Here is a 22,349-nt window from a genome sequence, read left to right as displayed (position 1 = left end):
TGTTGGCCTAATGGCACAATGCAATGAATAACTTCTCTGCAAAGCCAGTATTATAGCACACTAGAAAGACTGCAGCCTAGTTCCCTACTGCTGATCCAGTTATATATTATGATGAAAGATGTAAATTTCTGGTTCCTGGCTTTTACTCTAAGGGGGACTGGATAGTTATGCACCTTGAGGGAGACCGGAGACATAAAGGGGTTTCTACAGATGCCTGAGAATGTTTCTCTTACAAGTAGTACTGTCATCTTGTTGATAATACTAGGTATCACAGTTTGCCTGTACAATACACAGCAGAGTCATTGTCAGAGTTGGTAAGGATCAGGGAACAAAAATCTCATTCAGTTCAAATTGCATATAATCTCCTTCAGATGATAAAACAGGCAAATATGCTGTGTCTGAGACAACATTCATACCTCCAAGGAATTCCACGTACACTTGAGCTCTTTCTTTTTGAGGTCTAAAGAATGGAAGGTTCTCCAGAATAATGGATGCTGAGAGTAACCATGCCATATCTGCTTTAGAAATATATGCATTTTCAGTTTCTATCCTATCTTTTCAGTCTGGCCTTGATCTACTTAGATTTACTGGAACTCTTTGTATGCTATTACCCGAGACTTCCTCTTGCTAGTCAGCATTAATATAGAAAACCCAATGGGTTAACACAAGGTATCTGTTACCTGTGCCAGAAATTCTGTCCCACCCCATGCCTAAAATAAACTTCTGCCCAAATAAGAAGTGCATCTTTGACAGGTTGGATTCAAGCGGAAAACATACTGTTTACAGTGTAGATCAGGCTTCCTGCATGTTGGAAGAATTTTCTTTGATGTATGAGGGCCTGTTTATTGCTGTGCAACTGTACTTAGAAGGTCTGGCTATTCAAATGAGTAGTGAGCACATTTTCATGCAGCAACACACTTTGTAACTCTCTCACTTTTACTGCATGTTGACAAATGGAAGACATACTGAACAACTGTACCAATGGAGCCAGTATAGGTATCAATCAATAGCCCCACTTCCAAATCAATGTAGTCCTTTGCAAGGACAAACAGGGAATGTGAAATGTAATGCACAATAAAAAAAACACATTTGTCCAATTGACTGATTATTGGGGGGTAATTAATGTGAAATAGGTGGTTGTTTAGGTAACTAGATGCTTTTTATTTCATGAAAATGAAATGGGATAGTTGTACCAGAGCCATGTCAAGGGAGTTGCAGGCAATTACATGTCATTACTACATGTCTTATATGGGATCTCAGTAATTCAGCTGTACTTTATTTTTCCAATAAATAAAAACCTCAAATCCCACAGTAGCCTACAATAAACAGGGCATTCTACAGCAGTATTAAAGAATAATGTAAAACTGAAAACACCAGCCAGTCTGAACGGAGAAGAGGGGAAAGAAGAGACTGTAGAGTTACAAGCAAAGCTGAATTTTTAACTTTGAATTTTGTTAATAACTCACAAAACAAAATCCAAATGCACTATCTGTATTTGAATCCACTTATAGACTCACAGACTTTAAGGTCAAAAGGGACCAGTGTGATCATCTGGTCTGATCTCCTGCACATTGCAGGCCAGAGAACCTTACCCACCCACTCCTGTAATAGACCCCTAATCTCTGGCTGAGTTACTGAAGTCCTCAAATCATGGTTTAAAGACTTCAAGTTACAGAAAATTCACCATTTACATTTAGTTTAAACCTGCAAGTGACCTGTGCCCTATGCTGCAGAGGAATGTGAAAACCGCCCAGTGTCTCTACCAATCTGACCACGGGGAAAATTCCTTCCCGACCCCAAATATGGCAGTCGGTTACTCCCTGAGCATGTGGGCAAGACCCACCAGGCAGATACCTGAGAGAGAATTCTCTGTAGTAACTCAGAGCTCTCCCCATCTAGTGTCCCATCTCTGGCCATTAGGTGACTTTGCTGCTAGCAGTCCCATCATACCCTCCCTTCCATAAATTTATCAAATTCAGTCTTGAAGCCAGTTAGGTTTTTTGCCCCCACTGCTCCCCTTGGAAGGCTGTTCCAGAACTTCACTCCTCTGATGGTTAGAAACCTTCACTGAATTTCGAGCCTAAACTTGTTGTTGGCCTGTTTATATCCATTTGTTCTTGTGTCCACATTGGCGCCTAACTTAAACAACTCCTCTCCCTCCCTGGTATTTATGCCTCTGATGTATTTATGGAGAGCAATCATTTCCCCCGAGAGCCTCTCTTGGTTAAACAAGGCTAAACAAGCCAAGCACTTTGTGTTTCCTCTCATAAGGTAGGTTTTCCATTCCTTGGATTATCCTACTAGCCCTTTTCTGCACCTGTTCTAGTTTGAATTCATCTTTCTTAGACATGGGAGATCAGAATTGCACACAGTATTCCAGATGAGGTCTCACCAGTGCCTTGTATAATGGTACTAACTCTTTCCTGTCTCTACTGGAAATATCTTTCCTGACGCATCCTAAGACTGCATTAGCCTTTTTTCACAGCCACATCACATTGATGGCTCATTGTCATCCTGTGAGAAACCAATACACCCAGGTTATTTCTCCTCCTCTGTCGCTTCCAACCGATAAGTTTATAGCAAAAATTCTTGTTGTTAGTCCCTAAATACATGATCTTGCACTTCGGGCTATTAAATTTCATCCCATTTCTATTACTCCAGTTTACAAGGTCATCCAGATCTTCTTGTTTGATAATCCGATCCTCCTCCATATTGGCAATACCGCCAAACTTTGTGTCATCCGCAAATTTTAATTAGCGCACACTCACTTTTTGTTTGAAGGTCAGGAATAAAACTGTTAAATAAGATTGGTCCCAAGACTGATCCTTGAGGAACTCCGCTAGTAACCTCCCTCCAGCCTGACAGTTCACCTTTCAGTATGAATCATTGTAGTCTCCCCTTCAACCAGTTCCTTATCCATCTTTCAATTCTCATATTAATTCCCATCTTTTCTAATTTAATGAATAATTGCCCATGTGGAATTGTATCAAATGCCTTATTGAAATCCAGGTAGATTAGATCAACTCCATTTCTTTGGTCCAGTCAGTCCATTATTTTTAAATGTAACTGGTAGAAAACAAGTCCTTTCCATCAAAGCCAGATATAGTAATAATCTAAGATTGATTTTAAAAGTTCTAAATGATGTTACTGTTAACTTCAAGATAGTGTATCACTTTACTTCCACCTTAGACACAAGAGTTTCTGTAACTCACATGATATAAACAAATTGTTGTTATTACTACTGCACACCATCCAGGCAGCCACTCATAATCACTTTACCTACCTCAGCAGATCCCTTAGGCCTTTCTCCAGATAGAGAAAAATCCTAAATAATCCATTACATCAAAAGCGGACATTTATCCATGAAAGACTGATAGGAGTGGAAAGACCTGACCTTTCAGCAAAGTACCCTTTTCAAGGAAGAATCATCATTTTCATGGCAAAGAGAAAAACATCCTGGGCCATTTATCTTCTGAGTATCCCTGTGCTATATTTGAAGGAGGAAAGGACTGGGGAAAACATGAAAGCATAAGTACAAGTTGGTTGTCAATGGATTCATGTGGAATTAAAGAAATATCCTTTAATTAGATTATAACATAATGTGGCGCATTAGTGTCCCTCATATACTCTTATTCAACAGTGTTTACTTTTTTTACATTATATAGGAAATGGTACAGTAAAGTATTTGTCCCTAAAAAAGTTTCTCATGTTTTTTGAAGTGCTGTATGACGCTTCTCATTACATAAAAATAAGCTGCATATGTTGGATGTAAGAAAGGGCCTTGCTATTCTACTTTGACAGGACTAGGCCCCTCACAAAATTCTCCAGGCTCTTAGTGGCTTATGGGGAGGGGGCTAGCGGACAAGTAGTGTCCATCTATCCAGATGGATAGCCAAGTGCATCAGATCATGTTATAGACTGGCAGGGGCACCTCTTCCTGGCAGCGAATTAGCACATTGCACAAGGGCACCGGCTATGTCGGTGACCTCTTTAGTGTGCATACTCCTCAGAGACATCTGCAGAGCAGTAAGTTAGTCTTTTCTTCACACATTCACAAAGTGCAGGTGACCAGGGATGATGCTAGATTTGGCAGGGTGCCAATGCAGTCACTCTGACTGTGAATGCCTTGCACCTGCCTCCAGGAAGTTCTACTGCTTAGGAGTCAACAGCTGTGGAATGTGATAAGGACTATCACTCGACACAGAAAAGGATGCTACTTATCTGTACAGTAATGGATCTTCTTCAAGATATGTAGTCCATATACATATTCCATGACCCGCTCTCCACTCATGCTACTGCAGACTCCACAGGCCAGGGGCTCTGAAAGCCATGGAAGAGCTGAGGTGGGCGGGGCAGGTCCGCCCCTTATTCTGTCACGCAAGCTCCTGAGGCAATGAAAGGTGCATATGCTGCCCCTCCAGGCACTGCTAACTAGAAAGTTCTTCAACACATGCACACTGGTGTGATGCAATCACCAGCTGTGGAATATGTTTACAGACTGCACATCTCGAAGAATGTCTGTTACGGCATAGGTAAGCAATCCCCTTTCCGCTCAGCCTTAGGTTATGCACCAAGCCCCCCAAAATACCTTTTGCCCTAATACAGAGGCATTTTTTTCTGTAGTACAGTCAGTTCTGGTGGATGTCTTTTTGTTGGTGGTGGTATGGAGCAGGGGGTGTTATGTTCTTTTTTTCTTTTCATAGCAGTATGCTAGACTGTTACCAAATTCTTCTTTAAATTTCAGAGTACTTGCCTCTCTCCCTGTTTTAAATGATTAAATTATTGGTTTTCACTTTCTTCTTTAAAATTACACAGGGTGTTATCTGGTATTGTCACTACATTTCACCCAAGTAGTTACTGTTTCAGTGATGGACAAAGATATTTCTGTGTAAAGTTTCCAATGTACATGGAGATCTTTCTGGAATTTAAAAGCAAGATCATTATAGCTACAGGCATTATCATTTACCCTTTCAGTTCCTTTCTGCTTAAATTTGGGGATCTTTAGAAAATAATGGCTCAAGGTCACTTTTCTTCTCTGCCACATTAAAACTACAGTGAGCTCCTGAAAAAACATTTTTTTTCCCAAACCATCATGACTCCCATGTCCTGTCTATATCTAAGTAAGTCACTCAGATAAAAAAATCTCCTCTCAGTGTAATGGATTTCTTAGGCTTTTTTATCTCTAGTTGGAGAAGGACGTGGGGGACTGCAGTAGCATTCCTCTGCTGAGGTATAAGTACTATTGAGTGGCAGAGTATGATCTAGAGAAATAACAAGTGTATGGATGGCCAGCCTGATGGCCCTACATAATTACCATATAGCTATGCCAGAAATCCATATTTAGTTCTCAAGTTAAATTTCTTGTTCTTCAACTTAGCCCAGTATCCAAAGTGGATACCTTGCTGATGTGAGAACAGCAATGTTGGGCTCCATTCACTCCTCAGCCGTAAAGAAGATTCTTTGAAGCAGGAGGCTTGGAGTGAGTGGAAAGAGCAGAATCCTGGGGGTCCCAATACATTATGTGCAAGACTCCTTGGGGAAAAAGAAACATAGTCTGAAGGAGTGTTATAGGTGAGACTTATATTCATGGCACAAAAAGGGAGAGACCGTAAACATCCTTCACTTCCTAAATTGCAGCTATTCTCATGACTTGTGTATTTCTTTGTTTGTTATAGACAGACCCATGTGGCTTGAGGGATGTGTGTTCTGCACTAGCCAAATATAAATGAGTGGCAGTACCTCATATGGAAGTAGGGCCATTACCAAAATACCTGGTTTTCACCTAATTAGTTAAAACTACTGATCCTTATTCCGCTTCTCATCAGCTACCCCTCATCTCCAACCATGCTGAATCCAGAAGCTGTCCTCAAGGAGAACAGCCAGGAGAGAATCGCTGTTTAATAATAACCGCTGTTGCCAAAATTTTGAATTCCTCTTCTGCGGCTAAATGTGTGAAAAATTGGCTTCCTTTTCTGCTGTTTTTGTGCCAGGCAACATGTAACCACATCTGTGTTTTTTTGCCATTGGTTTGTCCAGACAATTTGTCACACACAGACTCTTGTGCATTCAGGATGTAGGACGCTCATGTTCGTGTGAATCATATAAGCCGTGGACTACTAAATCCAGGGCATTTTTAACTACTGTCTCTGAGTTAAAATAACAACGATGCCTTTAAATGTTGTTTTATAACTTCCATGAATGTTTTTCTCTTGTATTGTTGAGGGATCTGTTCTCACCATAGAAGTTTGAGTCCCTGTTGCACTGAACCCAGACTCTGGATGAGACTGTCTAAACCAATGTCTTAAACTGTCTGATGTTTGTTGCATTGAACTTCTTACCAAGCACATTCCTAATATGAACTTCTTGCAGCCACCAAAGGTTGAGAGTCTGAATGGCTTGCTGTTGGGGTATCGGATTTATTACCGGGAGCTGGAGTATGAAACTGGGCCTGGAACAGAGTCCAAGACTATTAAAATCCCTTCAGCTTTACGAGCTGAGCTTACACGTGAGTAGACACACTGCTGTATTAGAAGCTGGTAATCCACCATTCCATCAGAGTCCGCACCCCTCATTACTCAGTGGAGAGGATGTAAAGATGTGCCATGGGTGCTAAATTATTTAACACTTAAGTACAAAGGGCAGAGATGTTCAAAGATGCTATAAACTATGGTCTAATCTGCATTATATTTAATGGCACACTCCAATCCATGCCAGCATGCTTGAAGTGGCATTTTCTCTCCCTCTTTGTTTCTCCTCCCTCCATGCATACTCTGATTTCCTGCTTTCTCCTATTTCCATCTGGTGGTTACTGTGGTACACTATGCTCTGGCTTCATACACAGAAGGTAGCAGATACATTTTGGAAGATGTATTATTTCAGAAAAGGTTTTTATTTATTTTTTTCCGGTATGACCAAACAGCTGATGGGAATATTTAAAGTTTCTAAGTGTTTGTTTGTCATTATTTAGGGTCAAAATGGAAAGGAAATAAAATAAATAAAAAGCAAAAAGAAAAGGCGTACTTGTGGCACCTTAGAGACTAACAAATAGTCTCATATTGGCGTATAGGTTAACAATAGTCAGGAAACATTTTATTGATGGAAAGAATACTGAGAAGGAGAAGAGTAAGAGAAAAATGAAGAGGAGATTTAAAGAGAAGAAGGAAAGTAGGAAGGAAGAATAAAGCATAAAAATCAGGCGGGAGAGGAGGATCAAGTGACGGCTCAGTAGCTTGAGAGATGTAGACTAGCAATAAAATGTCATCGTGACAGATAAGCTTCTGCCATGATTGAAATCAATGGGGTTACTCTCAGAGTTAAATACTACTCACTGTGAGTAAGGGTGGCACAATCTGGTCCAGCAGGATTTGCATGATATGATAATGTCTTGCAGCATTTCTCAGGACTGGGAGAACCCATTCAGGCTGTCTCTTATAGACACTATTATGATAATATCTATAGAGAGTAGATTTTCTTTGAAATAGCTTATGCATCAAATTCTGTCCTAATTTACAATGGGATTGTACATAGTGTAAATCAGGGCAGAATGTGGCCCTAAAGGTTCTATAGCTGATTTTCTAATAGTATAAATCACCCTACTGTGCTTTTTCTGGAAAGACAGAGAGAGAGATTTTCAAAGAAAATTCCCTCTTCTCTTAAAGCAATACAGTGATATTTGTACCCATGCGTACCTCTCCCACATTGACCTGCTGTTTTTATACAGTTTATTATTACTGTAAATACCATGAAAATGAAACTGTGGGAAACTTAGTTTATGCTTTAAAGAAATAAATCCCATATAAATTTAAACATTAGCTGTTTATGTCCCACATCTGGGGACTTTATGCTATGATGCTCCACATTTAAGCTTTGGTAGGCTGAGAACTAACAATTCAGTGCGGTGTTGGGAGTTTTCCCCATAGAATTTGCCTCCCTTATACTGATTTGTTCTATTTAATCTAAGGAATCAGTACATTTCCCTGTGTTGTATATTTGTGTGATTCTCTCTGTGGTGATGAAATGAAACAGCCCCTTGTGAGTGAGATGCTTTTGATGTGTTACGAGAGAGTGATGTGATTTTATTGCCCTTCAAGGTAGAGTCCTAAAGCTCAAACTGCGTACGTGTGTGCTGCATCATTTCCCTCTGTCTCTGCTGTACATCATTTGCAATAACTGTTTCCCTGCACTGTAACAAGCTTTCTGCTTTGCTTACCCTGAATAGCCCAAAGCGGCTTCCAGACAGTGAATAGCCCCTCTGCATTAACGACGTATGAATTAACACGTAAGTGCACGCTACCTTGACTTTTTGTAATGGTTGGGAATACACCATGGGCACACTTGTATGGTTCTCCTTACCGAATCATGCAGAAACCAACTCCAAATTAATGACTCGACTTCCTTGAATTCCTTTTCTTTAAATGCTTCTTTCCAATATATCAAGACATTGATGATGCAAGTAGGTAACAGTTTAAAAACAAGGCTGCTGGGGAAGTGAAGCATTATTGACTCTAACATCTCAGTATTTCTGTTGCTAAATGAATTCTGATTGTGTTCACCTCATATTTCACAGTCCATCTGAGTTTAGCTGAGTCACATCATTAGTCCTTTGATTCGAGCACTGGGATGCTCAGGCAGTCCCGCAGTTAGAGGGCTAATTTAGAAAGGGCCCAAAGAATGCTTATGCAGCTCAGAGGTGTGTTCAGTTGGAAATGAATAAAACAGGGTTCGACAGAGTTAAAAGGCAAATTGCTTTCTGGTGAGGATGGTTCACTAGGCAGGTTTGGCCCCAGGCTTTTAAGTTACAGATTGTTGGGGGGGAAAGAACTGAAGCCCCAGCCCCACAAGCATTCAGATGCCTGAAATCTCATATGTTCTGTTTTCCTGGCATTGAAACCCTTCTTGTGATTTTTTTAACAACAGCAGCAATAAAAGTTCCTCTGTGTGAGCTGACAAATGCTGCAATTCTTATCAAGATGGCTGTTTCCTACGGTATATCAATGTTTTATTTATAGGCTGGCAAAGCCTTAGCGATGTATCAAAAAATCATCTACTGTGTATCTGAAACAAGTCAGAGATGCTGGACTCTGACTCAGATATGTGGGCAGAACACTTGTAAATACTTCTGTGAAGCTGAAATTAGAAGGACCCCTGTGATCAGATGCATTGAACCTTTACTGAACTGTTGGCCTGCCATGAGCTACAGAGCTGGGGGTGTAGTGTGATTCATAGATAACAGAGAAAAGGTATTGACAAGGGGAGAAATTCAGACCCATATCCACAAACACACCTGTGTGAATAAACTCAGTGCTGATTAAAGTACAATTTTATTATACCATTGATCTGTCTTTCCATATGCTTTTGCTGTGGGACCCTTTTAGGTGATAAATATTAACTGTAAAGACGGTTATTTCATTTTCAGTTGCAAATCCTGGAACTCTAGGCGGCGGCAGCCAGCCCTCTGTGAGGGTATTTCCAGGATTCTATTCTGCCTCTTGTCTTTCCCTTGTTTATTAATTACCGTAATGCCATGGGTTTTGCTAGCTTCTTTTCTCCTTGCTGTCACTCTTTCCACAGCTGTTAGTGTATTTCCTAGGGTCAGCTAAGAAATTGTTGCCCAGTGGCCAAATGGAGCATAGAAGAAGTTGATCTTAAAAAGGAAAGAGATTTCAATGTTCAAACTGTGATTGCTGCAAGAAAAAGAATTCTGTGCAGCCCTTTGAATAGGACTACAAATTCCATCCATGAGTATCCCTCTGCACCCCGCTTCAGCAGCAGCAAACAGTAATGATGCTGCTGTTGACTGTTCCCAAGGTGAAACTCTTTGAGGCTGGGGGAAGGCCTGCAGCTATGAAATCTCCCACGGCAGACATGAGGATGAGTCTTTTGAACTTTTGAAGCACAGTGCAGAGTCCATTGCATGCACATGCTTCCCCCTGAGTAATGGCAGCTGTGGAATAGCCCAGCAATGTTACCTCCCTCTAGTCACCCACCAAGTATTATCCCTTTTACGGAAGCAGTAAAATGAGGAAGCAATAGGAAAGTCAGGTCCTTTCTTGGGGCAGATATTGTGTCTTTCATAATTATGGAAGTACAATGATGATGTGTGAATTAGATATGGTTATAGCCAGGGAAATACGAACTTTTCAGTGACTTACTGTTTCTAGTATTCTAGCACTGTATCAAGTGAGAGACAGAATTCTGGGTATAAAGCGATGAGAAAGTATTAAGTGGGATGTTAAAAGTGCCCATTTTTTTAATCTGCTGATTTAAATTTCCAGAGCTGAAGAAATACAAGAGATATGAAGTTGTAATAACAGCATATAACATCATTGGGGAGAGCCCTACCAGCACACCTGTGGAAGTGTTTGTTGGTGAAGCAGGTAAGCAAATGGAAAATTAATTGATTTAAATGGAACCTGAGGTTTTTTTCACACTTTCAAGATAGTTGAGACAGGAACTGAGGAATTTGAGAGATTCCCCAGATAGCTATGATTCCTAAACAGTTTTCCGCAGCACCTCCTGCTGGCACAGGTTGGGACTGGAGTGCGATAGTCATTTGCTGTTCAGAAGCCCAACACATCTAGAATACCCAAAATAAAGAAGGAATATGCCTCTTGGAGAAAGAGGACAACAACTGTTTTAGCAATTTCCAAAAGATTAACATCTGTAGCAAATTAGCTGGGAAAGGGAAACAGGAAGTGTGAGGAAAAGGTGACTCAATTTATAGAAGTAAAAAGTGGAGATTAGGAAACGAAGAGGGGTCATAAAACAAGAGAGACATTGGAAGTAGATCCTTTTTTTACAGCCCTTTTGCATGGCAATGTTTTCTGTGCATGCACCCCACAAATAAATAAAACGTTGAATCCGTGGATTCAGCTTATTGGTAGCTCTGGAGCTGAAGTTCCCAGTCACCCACAAGACAATGAATACTCTTTTCCTCTGCTTCTAATCTAACCAGCTGCAAACCCTCCCTCAGCACCTAGATATCTGTCTTGCCATGCAACTTTGCATTACTTAGCATGGATCTAGTACAGAAATCTACACTGCGCTTTACAAAGTGTAACTTGCAGATCAAAGTACAGTCTCTGTCTCTAAAGGGCTGAGAGTCTAGAGGCACAAGTCATCACAGTGCTCATAACCAAATACTTACCATTTGAATGCTTCATGAAACAGGGACCCTGTCCCGCACAGTAATTCTTGCTGGGAGAGGATGGGACTGGAGTAGCTGTGAGCTTCCTCAGCTAGCACTTCTGTACCATTCCCCATAGCAACTTCTCCCGTTAGAGTCTCAGGTAAGATGGGAAATCCACCACCACTTGGTCTCTTGCCCATTCAACTATATGAACCAATTTGATTTCACTTTTACTCTTTTTCTTAAATCTAAGATTTAAAGGTTTGAGTTCAAACTCTCGAGATGGCTTTTTATTGCTACATTAAATACTAGATTTCTGTGAACTAAGAAAAAAAATTATTAACTCTGTTTAATCTTTTTTATTTCAGACATAGTTGTAATGTTCACTGTTATATAAAACTTCATCAATTAATCAGAGGCAGCCCTGCTCTCCGGTTACAGCTGGAGATACTTACATAATTGAGATATTTCAGAGTAGTAGCTATGTTAGTCTGTATCCGCAAAAAGAAAAGGAGTACTTGTGGCACCTTAGAGACTAACCAATTTATTTGAACATAAACTTTCGTGAGCTACAGCTCACTTCATCAGATGCATGCAGTGGAAAATACAGTGGGGAGATTTTATATACACAGAGAACATGAAACAATGGGGTGTTACCATACACACCGTGACGAGAGTGATCAGGTAAGGTGAGCTATTACCAGCAGGAGAGAAAAAAAACCTTTTATAGTGATAATCAAGGTGGGCCATTTCCAGCAGTTGACAAGAATGTGTGAGGAACAGTGGGCGGGGGAGTCGGGGAAATAAACATGGGGAAATAATTTTACTTTGTGTAATGACACATCCACTCCCAGTCTTTATTCAAGCCTAATGTAATGGTGTCCAGTTTGCAAATTAATTCCAATTCAGCAGTCTCTCATTGGAGTCTGTTTTTGAAGTTTTTTTTGTTGAAGAATTGCGACTTTTAGGTCTGTAATCGAGTGACCAGAGAGATTGAAGTGTTCTCTGACTAGTTATTGAATGTTGTTATTCTTGACGTCTGATTTGTGTCCATTTATTCTTTTACGTAGAGACGGTCCAGTTTGGCCAATGTACATGGCAGAGGGGCATTGCTGGCACATGATGGCATATATCACACTGGTAGATGTGCAGGTGAATGAGCCTCTGATAGTGTGGCTGATGTGATTAGGTCCTATGATGGTGTCCGTTGAATAGATATGTGGATACAGTTGGCAATGGGCTTTGTTGCAAGGATAGGTTCCTGGTTTAGTGTTTTTGTTGTGTGGTATGTGGTTGCTGGTGAGTATTTGCTTCAGGTTGGAGGGCTGTCTGTAAGCAAGGACTGGCCTGTCTCCCAAGATCTGTGAGAGTGATGGGTCGTCCTTCAGGATAGGTTGGGAGAGATGGGTCTTTGATTTGATTTTGGCTCTGGAGACCCATTTTAAAAAAAGATCACACAATAAAAAGTGAGGGTTGCCAATAATGGGAATGGGAGCTCACTAATCCACTGGAAGATATAGATTATCATACCATCACCAGTGGCACACACATAGACAAAAGGTGACCAACACCAGTTCAGCATACCCCAGCTAGTCTATTGATGAGTGCTGTTAAATGGCTGCTGCATTCAATCCCACAGGTTGTAGTATGTGGTGGGTAAAGTGAGTCCTTTTGTAGTTTATACCACTCTTCTGGAAGGAAGGTGCCATAGAGAGAGAGAGATACAAGGTATATATTGGGGGGAATATGTCATTTCTAAATTTAGAATCCACTATTCTCAGAAAGTTAAGATCTTCTGGCATTGTTTTCATCTTTATATCTAGTGCTGCATGGAGCACAGTCAGCACCAAATTACCACTACACACTCATTGAAGTGCAGTTCAAACAGTCTGCATTAAGGGTTTATCCTTAATCTCTACCATCTACGTATGGTGGAAGCATCTTTCGGCACAGGAGGATTATCTGCAGATCTGCCCCTTCCCTCTCTGTTAGATTTGAATTATTCCTATTTGTTTGGATTTTATGTATTACAATAATGCTGCTTTTCAGTACTTGGAGCATGCTTGACAATTATTTTTAAATGCCCTAATAGATGAAGAGATCTGTGGGTTACCCCAGATCAAATCAAACAACCCAGTAACAACACAACTATAACAAGACAAGAAGGAATCACCTCCCCACCAGAGTCCTACACCACCACTACTAATCAACCTTACCCAACACCCATCTCCTCACAGGCAAGGGTCCTAGCCATTGGGTACCCATTGTAAGGCACTTGGCAGTCAGGGCAAGAAGGAAGATGACAATATTTCTGTGAGCGCCACATGCTTGTTGACAAGACTGGGCAGTAATGGTGATACTCTGTCTTCTGACTTGAGCAGTGAAATAGTGGGGTAGATGCAAACGGCTTTTTCCTAAGGGACGAGCACACAGACCAGTAGATTCCTCTTCTCAGTGGACTAGAAGATGCTTGTAATGGTCTAATGTTGCCTTTTATATCCAGCCACAACTCTGCCCTGCTCATTAGTAAACTGTGTGGAGCTCCTCACAAATGACAGAAAAGTGGAAAGCTGCTACTTACAGAAATTAGAAAGGGAGTCACAGCCCCTTCGGCAGGCCCCCTTCTCTCCTTGTTAATTCATTTAACAGTTCAGCTATCAGGGTTCCAGCTTTGTTGGAAAGCCAGTAACTGTTCAGTGAGAGCCTAGGTACTGATATTAATCCTGCTCCTAAATACAACTGCTACCAGAGGTGGTGGTCTGCTCGAATGAAATAAAGATTCCTTTACAGCTGCTGCTATGCCAGGAGCATTGGCTTGTTGTTGTTATCTGCTTGTAGGGTTGGATCTGGAGTTCCAATATCTCCATAATACTTGAATAGAAATCACGGATTTAGGGCAGTCATGCTTCCCCTAATTTAGGGAGGCGAATAAAATGGAAAGCAGCAGTGCAACTCCTTTGCTGGCAGGCATGCGCACACTGGTGCTTCCTCTCATCCAGCAGAGCTGCCCTGGATGAAATATAATGGAATTCTTAACTTGTTCTAGCAGCTGCTGCTGGAGGTGTATGTTTGTGGGGAGGAAGTCATGGAAAGGGTGAAATATGCCAAGGAATACTTTCCTTTCAACAGGGGATGGAGGCACTTGTGGGAAGGGGAAGGGGAAAGTGACGCGTGTCATTATAACTGACGGTGACACCGACTGCCCTTCATGCTTCACGGGAGCTGACGCATCTGATTTTTTTTCTTTTTAATTTTTTGAATAATTGAGCTCTGCCAGCGGGCTCAGCACAGGAAGCAAAAAGATGCAGCCAAGGACTGGGAGATGCAGATCCCCTTCCCGGGAGTCCTGTATTGAAATGCTACCTTGGCTGCTTTAACATCAGCTTTTGGGAAAGTGTCTGTCTTGCTTTCACTTTGTCTAATGAAAGTTGCCGTCTGGACAGTAACAGGACCATTTCTTCCCCTCCACCACCTCCTGACTTGAATTTGCCCCCACAGTACAAAGCTTACAGAAGCCAAAGCAAATATCTTTTCCCACTGTTACCCGTAATTATTTTTCTCTGCCTCCCTGCCTGCAGCACCACAAATGTCCCTAGAGCTCATGAACTTGTTTATTTTTCATCCCCCTGCCCACCTGCATCTGAAGCACTGATAATGCACCCCAGAAAGCTTTGTTCCTGTCCATTACAGCAGGAAAAGCATTCATATTCTTCTGGGATGCCTGGTACAGACAGGCGAGGAATAGAAAGAGGCTGAGGAGTGCCAAGAACATGAATAGGAGATCGAGATTTAGGGGAACACAAGGTGGAGTGGGGGTAGGGGAGCCTGAATATCTAGGTGGGAGAACAGGGATGGTGCTCAGGAAGGAGGAGCAGGTAACAGCATTTTGGGGGATGAAGGCTAAATTCTAGACACCGGTTCAATGCCGTGAGCTGCTCCCAGCAGGGTGCTTTCTGCCTTTGATTCTTGTTCTGCTACGGGAGGAGGATGTGGGTGCAAGGACTTATCCTCATTGACGGTTTTCATTCCCTGATGTAAGCCCTCTCCATTACTTTCAAATGTCCTTCCAGAATGGCCAATTTGGCATCATTTCCCCACACCCGCAATTACTTGGAGGGAGAGGAGAGGGAATCTTCCCCCACCCCCCCATCTCAAACCTCCCAGCCCTTACAGAAAAAGGGCTTCCTCTTGTTCCCTTTCCAGAGTGTAGTTGAAATGATGCCTCTGGAGAGAGGTCCCGGAAAAACCAACACTTCAACACATTACAGCTGGCAACTTCAGTCATTCTAACTTGGCACTCTTAGCTGCTTTCCCTCTATCTGTGTGGGGCATGTGTGTTGCAGCCATAGGTGCTGGAAATAGAGGTGCTGAGGGTGCCTGAGCACCCCCTGGCTTGAAGCGGTGTCCATCATATACAGGGTTTACAGTTTTTGTCAGTGGCTCTTAGCATCCCCGCGATACAGATTGTTCCAGCGCCCCCGGTTGCAGGTATGTATGTGAATGACTGTGCGTCTGCAGATTGGAAGTACAATGCTGCAAGAGTTAGTCGGACATTTCCACTCTAAACCATTTTGAGGGAGGTTAAATGTCTTGGCCATTTCAAATTGCATCCGTTTAAAATGCAGGATGCAGTTTGTCAGCCTAGCTGCCGTTTTTTCTTCTGTTAAAGAGGTCGAGGTGAGGAACCGGTTTCATTTTGGCCAAGCTTTAAACAAAGTGCAGCTTACCTTAGCACCCATGCTGCCTAAATAAATCTGCACTATAATATCTTGTACTGGCAGTGGGCTGATCCCTCTTGGCACGTAGAAGTACCAAACTTTTGAAATGTAGGAAATATTTTAATTTTAAGAGTTATCTTCTGACTGTGAGTAAAAGGCTTCTTTGGGTGAGGTGCGGGGAATAAGGAGTATGTAAGATGTTGATTTTCTATTTAAATCTGAAGGGGCTGCAGAGCCTTCACGGTGGACAGTGGTACTGGGACATTGCCATTACACAGTGTGGGGTGCTGTTCTCCAGCAGAGATGTTAAATCCTTCCCTCAGCTTCTTGAGTAGGGAGAGGTTTCGGCTGACTCCTTCCATCTTGCTGCCTAGTTTACCTGCCCATGCTATGCCACTCTGCTTTGAATAGGGGCCTAGCAACAGCAGCAATGCATCTGTGAAACTGACTAACAGTCTGGTCTCTGAAGCACTGTACTGGGGTTCAGAGTTAAGGATTGCTAGCTAGTTTCCCTGACATTGCTGCTTGAAAGAATGGTGTGAAAGAGAAGCAGAACAAGAAAGGAAAAACTCAGGAAGGTGGAAAGAGAAAATGGAGGGGAGGGAGAGTGTTCTATCTTGACTGGGGTTTCCAGTCACATACCTTTCTCCAATCTCCTGTGCCTAACAAGAAGCCAATAAAATAATGGCTTATATCTTATATCTAAATGGCATGGCCCTCTGGGTGTGTGATCAGCCATTGGACTTTACAGGTATTGTCTTGTACCAGCATTTCTCTGGTGATCCCGTCAGCTTCTGTGAAATGTTTTATGCTTCCATAGTCTCATTCTGTACATGGGCATCACTCTGGGTTTGCCTGCACTAAGCCCAAATGAGACCTATAATTCAGTATCGATGCAGCCTCACTTGTGGTAACACTGGTGTGGATAGTGCACAGCATCTCTTTGCACCCTGGAAGGTTGATGAAAACACCTGAGCGTTCCCTACGTTAGAGTTTTCACCACTGCACTGGAGTTGCATTGATGGTGAATTATGGATATGAATTGTACTAATCTAGACCAGGCTTATCTCTATCTCCTCCTTCCGTCACCCACCCAAGCTACTCTTTTAGAGGTAATTTTAGGATCTCACACTTTTTGTAGGAGATCAAAGAAGTTTATTTATTAAACACCCAAACTGAGTAACTTCAGCTCTGTAGATGTTATAATAGAAAGGGAGAATCTAACCAGGCCAGTGCAAGTCCCTGGAAGAAGTGTCCTAATGTAAATGTGTCAAAAAGATATCTCTGCAGGTTGCTGGGGACTTCAATCCATTGTCAAGATAGAAAGGAAGGAACCAGAAGTCATATTGCTGTCAGAGCACGTTATTCTACCATATAGAAAAAGGAATTTTAAAACAATGCATTGAAAAATGTCAAGATTGAGACATAGTTTTGATAGTTTTATCTGACATATTTAATTCCCCATCAAGAAAGCAGAGGCTTACTGAAATCATTTGCTTTATTTTCATGCTGCAAGTAAAAGCAGCTGACTGAGCACCTCATTAACAGTTCATTAAGCTGTTAATATCAGTCATACACAGCCCTCCGTACAACACAATGCTTTATACAGTGCAGCAGTTTCTTGTTTAGCTCTGGCTTAATTGCCGCCTTCTATCATGTTGCGATCCAGGAAAGATGTTAGTGTCCGAGCTAAAGGGATAAACGTTTTTTGATCAACAGAGCTTACCATCTTTTCCCCTGTTCTCATTTATTTATGTCCCATTGTACCATACTTTGCCATGCAACTCTTGCCTGGACGATTAACTTACCTCTTACAAACCTGACAGTCCCCTGGCAGCTCTCAGCAGTGACCAGCTGAAGACATAGACTGTAGCTACACTAGCATGTTTCAGAAAAACTACCATCATTGCAGTACCACCCATGTAAGCAATGGTGGGAGTACTAGTGTAAAGCAGCTGATAGCATTGATACTGTTGTGTTGTATAACCCTGATGGGAACAGAGGACAGAGGATGCTGTGCAGGGACAGAGGATGCTGTGGTGAAACTATTTGTGCCCAGTAAAGCTGCATCTGCACTAGGTCTCTTTGTTCTATATTTGTCCAGGGCCTACGATGGTGGGGTCCTGATCCATGACTATGGTCCCTATGTCCTACAGTAATACAGTAATAAAAATGGTAGGAAATGTGCTGGTGGATACATGGCCTTAATGAGAAAATTAGCAAGACTCACTGAAAGCAAAGAAATTAATTTCCCTTAAAAAAAACCAAACCCATGAACAAGCACTATTAAAATAAAATGGGCCATATATTGCACAGATAAGGTTGGGCTATGACAAAACCACCTCTGCCTTTGGCTTATAACTCATATTCAAGCGGGGATAGGCTTTAGATTTGGACTCTGGTTGGCTCAAGGGTTAACCTTGCAATCAGCTTTTGTTTCCTCTCACTTTCCCATCCTGCTCTGCTTGCATACACTCATCCTGGGATAAGTGAGCAAGGTATTGTGATGTTTCTCTTGCACACCTCAACTCCCTATCGTCCTGCCATCTCACTTTTCCTCCCGTGTGACTGCTGTGAACCTAGGCACAGGGGAATGTTGTTTCTTTTGCTTTCAGATTTCAGCATCCTGGCCATTGTCAGGCACTGAACTGAAGGCATTCTCAGCCATTTATCAGGGACTGAAAGTAAAAAGGCCTTGATTTTCCTCATGAAAATGTGAATTAGCAACCGACTGAAATTATATGGCCATAGCACGCACAAATATTCAAGCTAGGAAAAGCTGGCTTCTACGGAGTGCAAGAATGTTACAGTGAAAAAACTCCAACACCCAGAAAATGCAGGGCTTAGTCTTTCCCCATCTGGACCCCAAACTCCTCCAGTCACATTAGCCTCGTTGCAATCCTGCAGCCTCAAATGAACCAGATTTGGCTCCTGAACCCTAAATGAGCCAAAATTGTGACCTCTTGTCTGATTCACTTCTAATTTTGGAGAGAGTCTACCTTAGTTCCTGATTTTCCCAACTAATTTTAAGACTGATACGTTGTTGTTTTTTATGTAGTGTTGTAGCCTCATTGGTCCTAGGATATTAGACAGACAAGATGGGTGAGGTAATATCTTTTATTGGACCAACTTCTGTTGGTGAGAGAGACAAGCTTTCGAGCTACTCAGAGCTCTTCTTCAGGTCTGAGAGTGTGGCTGTTAGATACAAGGTGGAACAGATTGTTTAGCATCCATGGTTAACACATGTTTCAAGGGACCATTCAAGGTGAAATGACCTGTTAACACCCCTCCAGTCATAAAGAGGAAAGGGAGGGAGGGAGAAGCAGCTGCGGGTGTGTGTGGTTGTCAGTGGGTTACAGATTGTTGTAATATGCCATAAATCCAGTCTCTCTATTCAGTCCATGATTTTTAGTATCTAGCAAAGTTTTGACATTTTTGTGGGTTTTGAAATTTGAGTGTTGGGTGGTGTGTGTAAAATCAGGCTTATAATGGGAACTCTCTCAAGAACTAAAGACCATCACAAACCTTACCACTTTCCTTTCACCAGGCATTTGCTAACATAAACACATAGCAACAGGTATAGATATATTAAAAAAAAAAATCCACCTCCTGCCCACACACATAACCATACCAGTACACTCCACTGTGTGTGCTTCTCCCTCTGCGGAGAAGAGGAGAGAACAAACAATGTTTGACAGATATTAGTCAGACAGCTGAACTCACTACTGGAAGGTGCTCAGATACTATGGTAATGAGGGGGGCATAGGAACCTACATAGAATGAAATAGAACTCAGCTGCAGCCTTAACGATTTGAGGGCCTGACACGGTCAAGGTGAGGAGTAGCTTCATTTGCTGTGAGGATGGAGTTCCCATGCAGACTAGGTAGTCTTTCTGGTTTAAATATGTACATACATTCTCTCATAGTGCAAAATACCATAGGGTCACGTCACAACAAATAGTCAGGGAAGTACCAGCCTCTTCCAGTGTGGGAGCTTAGCCCCCCTCACCGCAATGCCTGCCCTTCTCCATGGGCTCCAGCCCCTGCTCGTCCTCTTCCCCTCCCCTCCCCTCCCTGAGGTCCTGCCCCATGGCCCCATCAGAGGGCAGAAGCCGAAGTCAGGCAGTGTGGGCAGTGCTCGCAGCCGGTAAGAGTCGCCTCGGCAAGGGGGACCTAGCTCTGGGGGCTGGCAGAGCCCTCAGGGTCCAGGGCTCTCTACAGTTGCTGTCCCCGGACCCCGAGGGCTCTGCCAGCCCCAGAGCTGGGTCCCCCCTGCCGAGGCGACTCTTACTGAGGTCCAGGGAGCAACAACTGTAGAGAGCCCTGGACCCTTCACCTGCCCTGGATGGCGTGCCCTGGCAGGCGGGAACATAGGCTAGGGCCTGCTTTCAGGCATTCCTTCCCAGGCTTACTTCTCCGATGCTGCTCCAGTGCTCTCTCCGCTCTGCCTTCAGAGCTGGGTGGCTGGAGAGCAGCAGCTGCTACAGGATGGGGGTGGGGCTAAGGCAAATTTGGGGTTGGCTATAACCCGCACCACCGACCCTATGAATAGAACCCACAAAACAGGAATCATTGGCCAGCAATCTTCCTCTGTGTTTCACCATCTTCACACAGTTCTGAGAGGCACGCCATACCACATCCCGTCCAGTCAGTCACATTGTCAAACCACACTTTCTGTGGGCACCCCCGAGCACCTGGCACCAGATCCTGCAAAACTTACTTTGGCAAGCTTCCTCTGCTCATCAGACCCAATGTCTTGCAAACTCAAGTTTTCTTCTTTGGCTTAAATGGAGAAATGCTGTTAGAAGATACTGTACATTACCATTATGTTAAACATGAAGGTCTTCAGATCCAAACCATAACTATGCTTTCCAAAGCCACAAAAGTGGCTAGTCACCCCGTTATTGCTAGAGGACATACCATGTTTGTATGTGAGAACAAAGAACAAATAACTGTATAGCACACAGTGCCACTGAATAATGCATTCATTTGGTCTCTTCAAGACGAAAAGTCATTACTCTTTCTCCAATCTGTGAACCAAAAGGTGCATGTGGACAGCCCAATACTCTGTTAATAGCACCAGATTTGAGACTCTGGTTTGGCCCTTTATTCCTAAGGTGGCAGGAAATGAGTCTGCTCCATGGTAGGATGGGTGGGAAGGGTGTAGCAGTTCTTGGCATGGGCGACTTATGGGAGGGACACAAAGGGGGACACCAGCTAAAGCCTCCCCATGTGACCTGCCATGTGACACCCCCCCCACACACATGACTCCTCCCTGCCCCCAGCCCAGGCCCCTGCGCCATCCTCGTCCCCTCCTCATCCCACGTTACGAGAGTGGGGAGCTCTGTCCTCCCACTGCGCCGGATACCAACGTCAGGCAAAAAGAAGGCAGCCCTGCACCGACAGCTCCTCTGGGGCGGCTGTACTGCCCGCAGCCCTTCCATGTAGCTGCGTCTCCTGGGGTCTGCACAGCCCTGGCAGAGGACAGGACTCGCAGCTTGGGGCGGTACCAGTACCACTGTGCCAGAGGAGTTGTCAGCGCAGGGCTCCCGCACCAGCAGCTCCTCCGGCACAGCGGTACCAGTACCGCCCCCAGCCCAGTCCTCTGGCTGGGCTCTACAGACCCCAGGAAACGCAGCTGCATGGGAGGGCTGCGGGCAGGGAGAAGGCAGTACAGCCCCACTGGAGGAGCTGTCAGTGGCGCCACCTTCTGCCCCTTTCGCTGTTGCAGTTCCCTGCTGACTGTGCCCACCCCCACCAGGCATCTGGAGAGGGGCATGTGACCCTATTGAACTTCCCAGGCGTCGCCTTTGGATCTTGGGGTGCCCCAGGCTATGTGTCATCTTGCAACCCCCTGCCTCTAGCAAGAGGGAGTCTTGCCTGTGATAGCTGGGTGTTAGCTCCCCAACACCACCAGCCCTGTCTTTGCCTTGCAGGTTAAGATTTTTAAGACCAGGTTAGACAAACAATTGTCAGGAATGGTCTAAATAATACCTAGTCTTGCCATGAGTGCAGGGGACTGGACTAGATGGCCTCTCGAGGTCCCTTCCAGTCCTATGATTCTATGTCCCTGACTCCCCTTAGATCATTCCCCTGTGATATCCAGCTCCTGACACTGGGTCCTCACAGAAATCCCAGATCCTCTGCTCCCAAAGGAACAGTGTCCGCAGTTTACTGGTTTTACTGTAAATCATCACTCCTGTATCACACACAGGACTTGTGAGCAATAAAACAAAAGAAAATTGATTTAAGAAAGAATAGTGATGCCACTACAATTAGGAGAGAATGATGGAAACAAATGGTTATAATATAAAACAAAATCATAAAACATGGACTAGGGTCTACATGGTTACATTTCCCATCTAATGAAGTAGGTTTTCCCCTTCTGAGTTCAGCCTGGCTTGCCTCTCAGGAACCAAGATCCAATCGTTCATGAAACACCCCTGCTCAACAAGAGGTCTCCTCAGTGAAAGAATACAGAGTGTCTTTTTCCATCCTGTGACA

The 22,349-nt window shown here is 43.3% G+C and overlaps 1 protein-coding gene across 1 annotated transcript in view; it reads left to right on the top strand.

Annotated features, from left to right (window-relative positions):
* Positions 1 to 22,349, top strand: part of SDK1 (sidekick cell adhesion molecule 1) — a 638,385-nt gene that overhangs the window by 567,198 nt on the left and 48,838 nt on the right. Inside the window, exons 33-35 of the mRNA XM_077828174.1 lie at positions 6,370 to 6,505; positions 8,219 to 8,278; positions 10,275 to 10,376. Coding sequence (XP_077684300.1) covers positions 6,370 to 6,505; positions 8,219 to 8,278; positions 10,275 to 10,376 — 298 coding nt within the window. The remainder of the gene's footprint in view (positions 1 to 6,369; positions 6,506 to 8,218; positions 8,279 to 10,274; positions 10,377 to 22,349) is intronic.

The sequence above is a fragment of the Eretmochelys imbricata genome, chromosome 10 (assembly GCF_965152235.1).
Source record: "Eretmochelys imbricata isolate rEreImb1 chromosome 10, rEreImb1.hap1, whole genome shotgun sequence".
NCBI lineage: Eukaryota > Metazoa > Chordata > Testudines > Cheloniidae > Eretmochelys > Eretmochelys imbricata.
The sequence above is the reverse complement of the archived record's forward strand: the minus strand, read 5'-3'. Positions and strand labels throughout refer to the sequence as shown.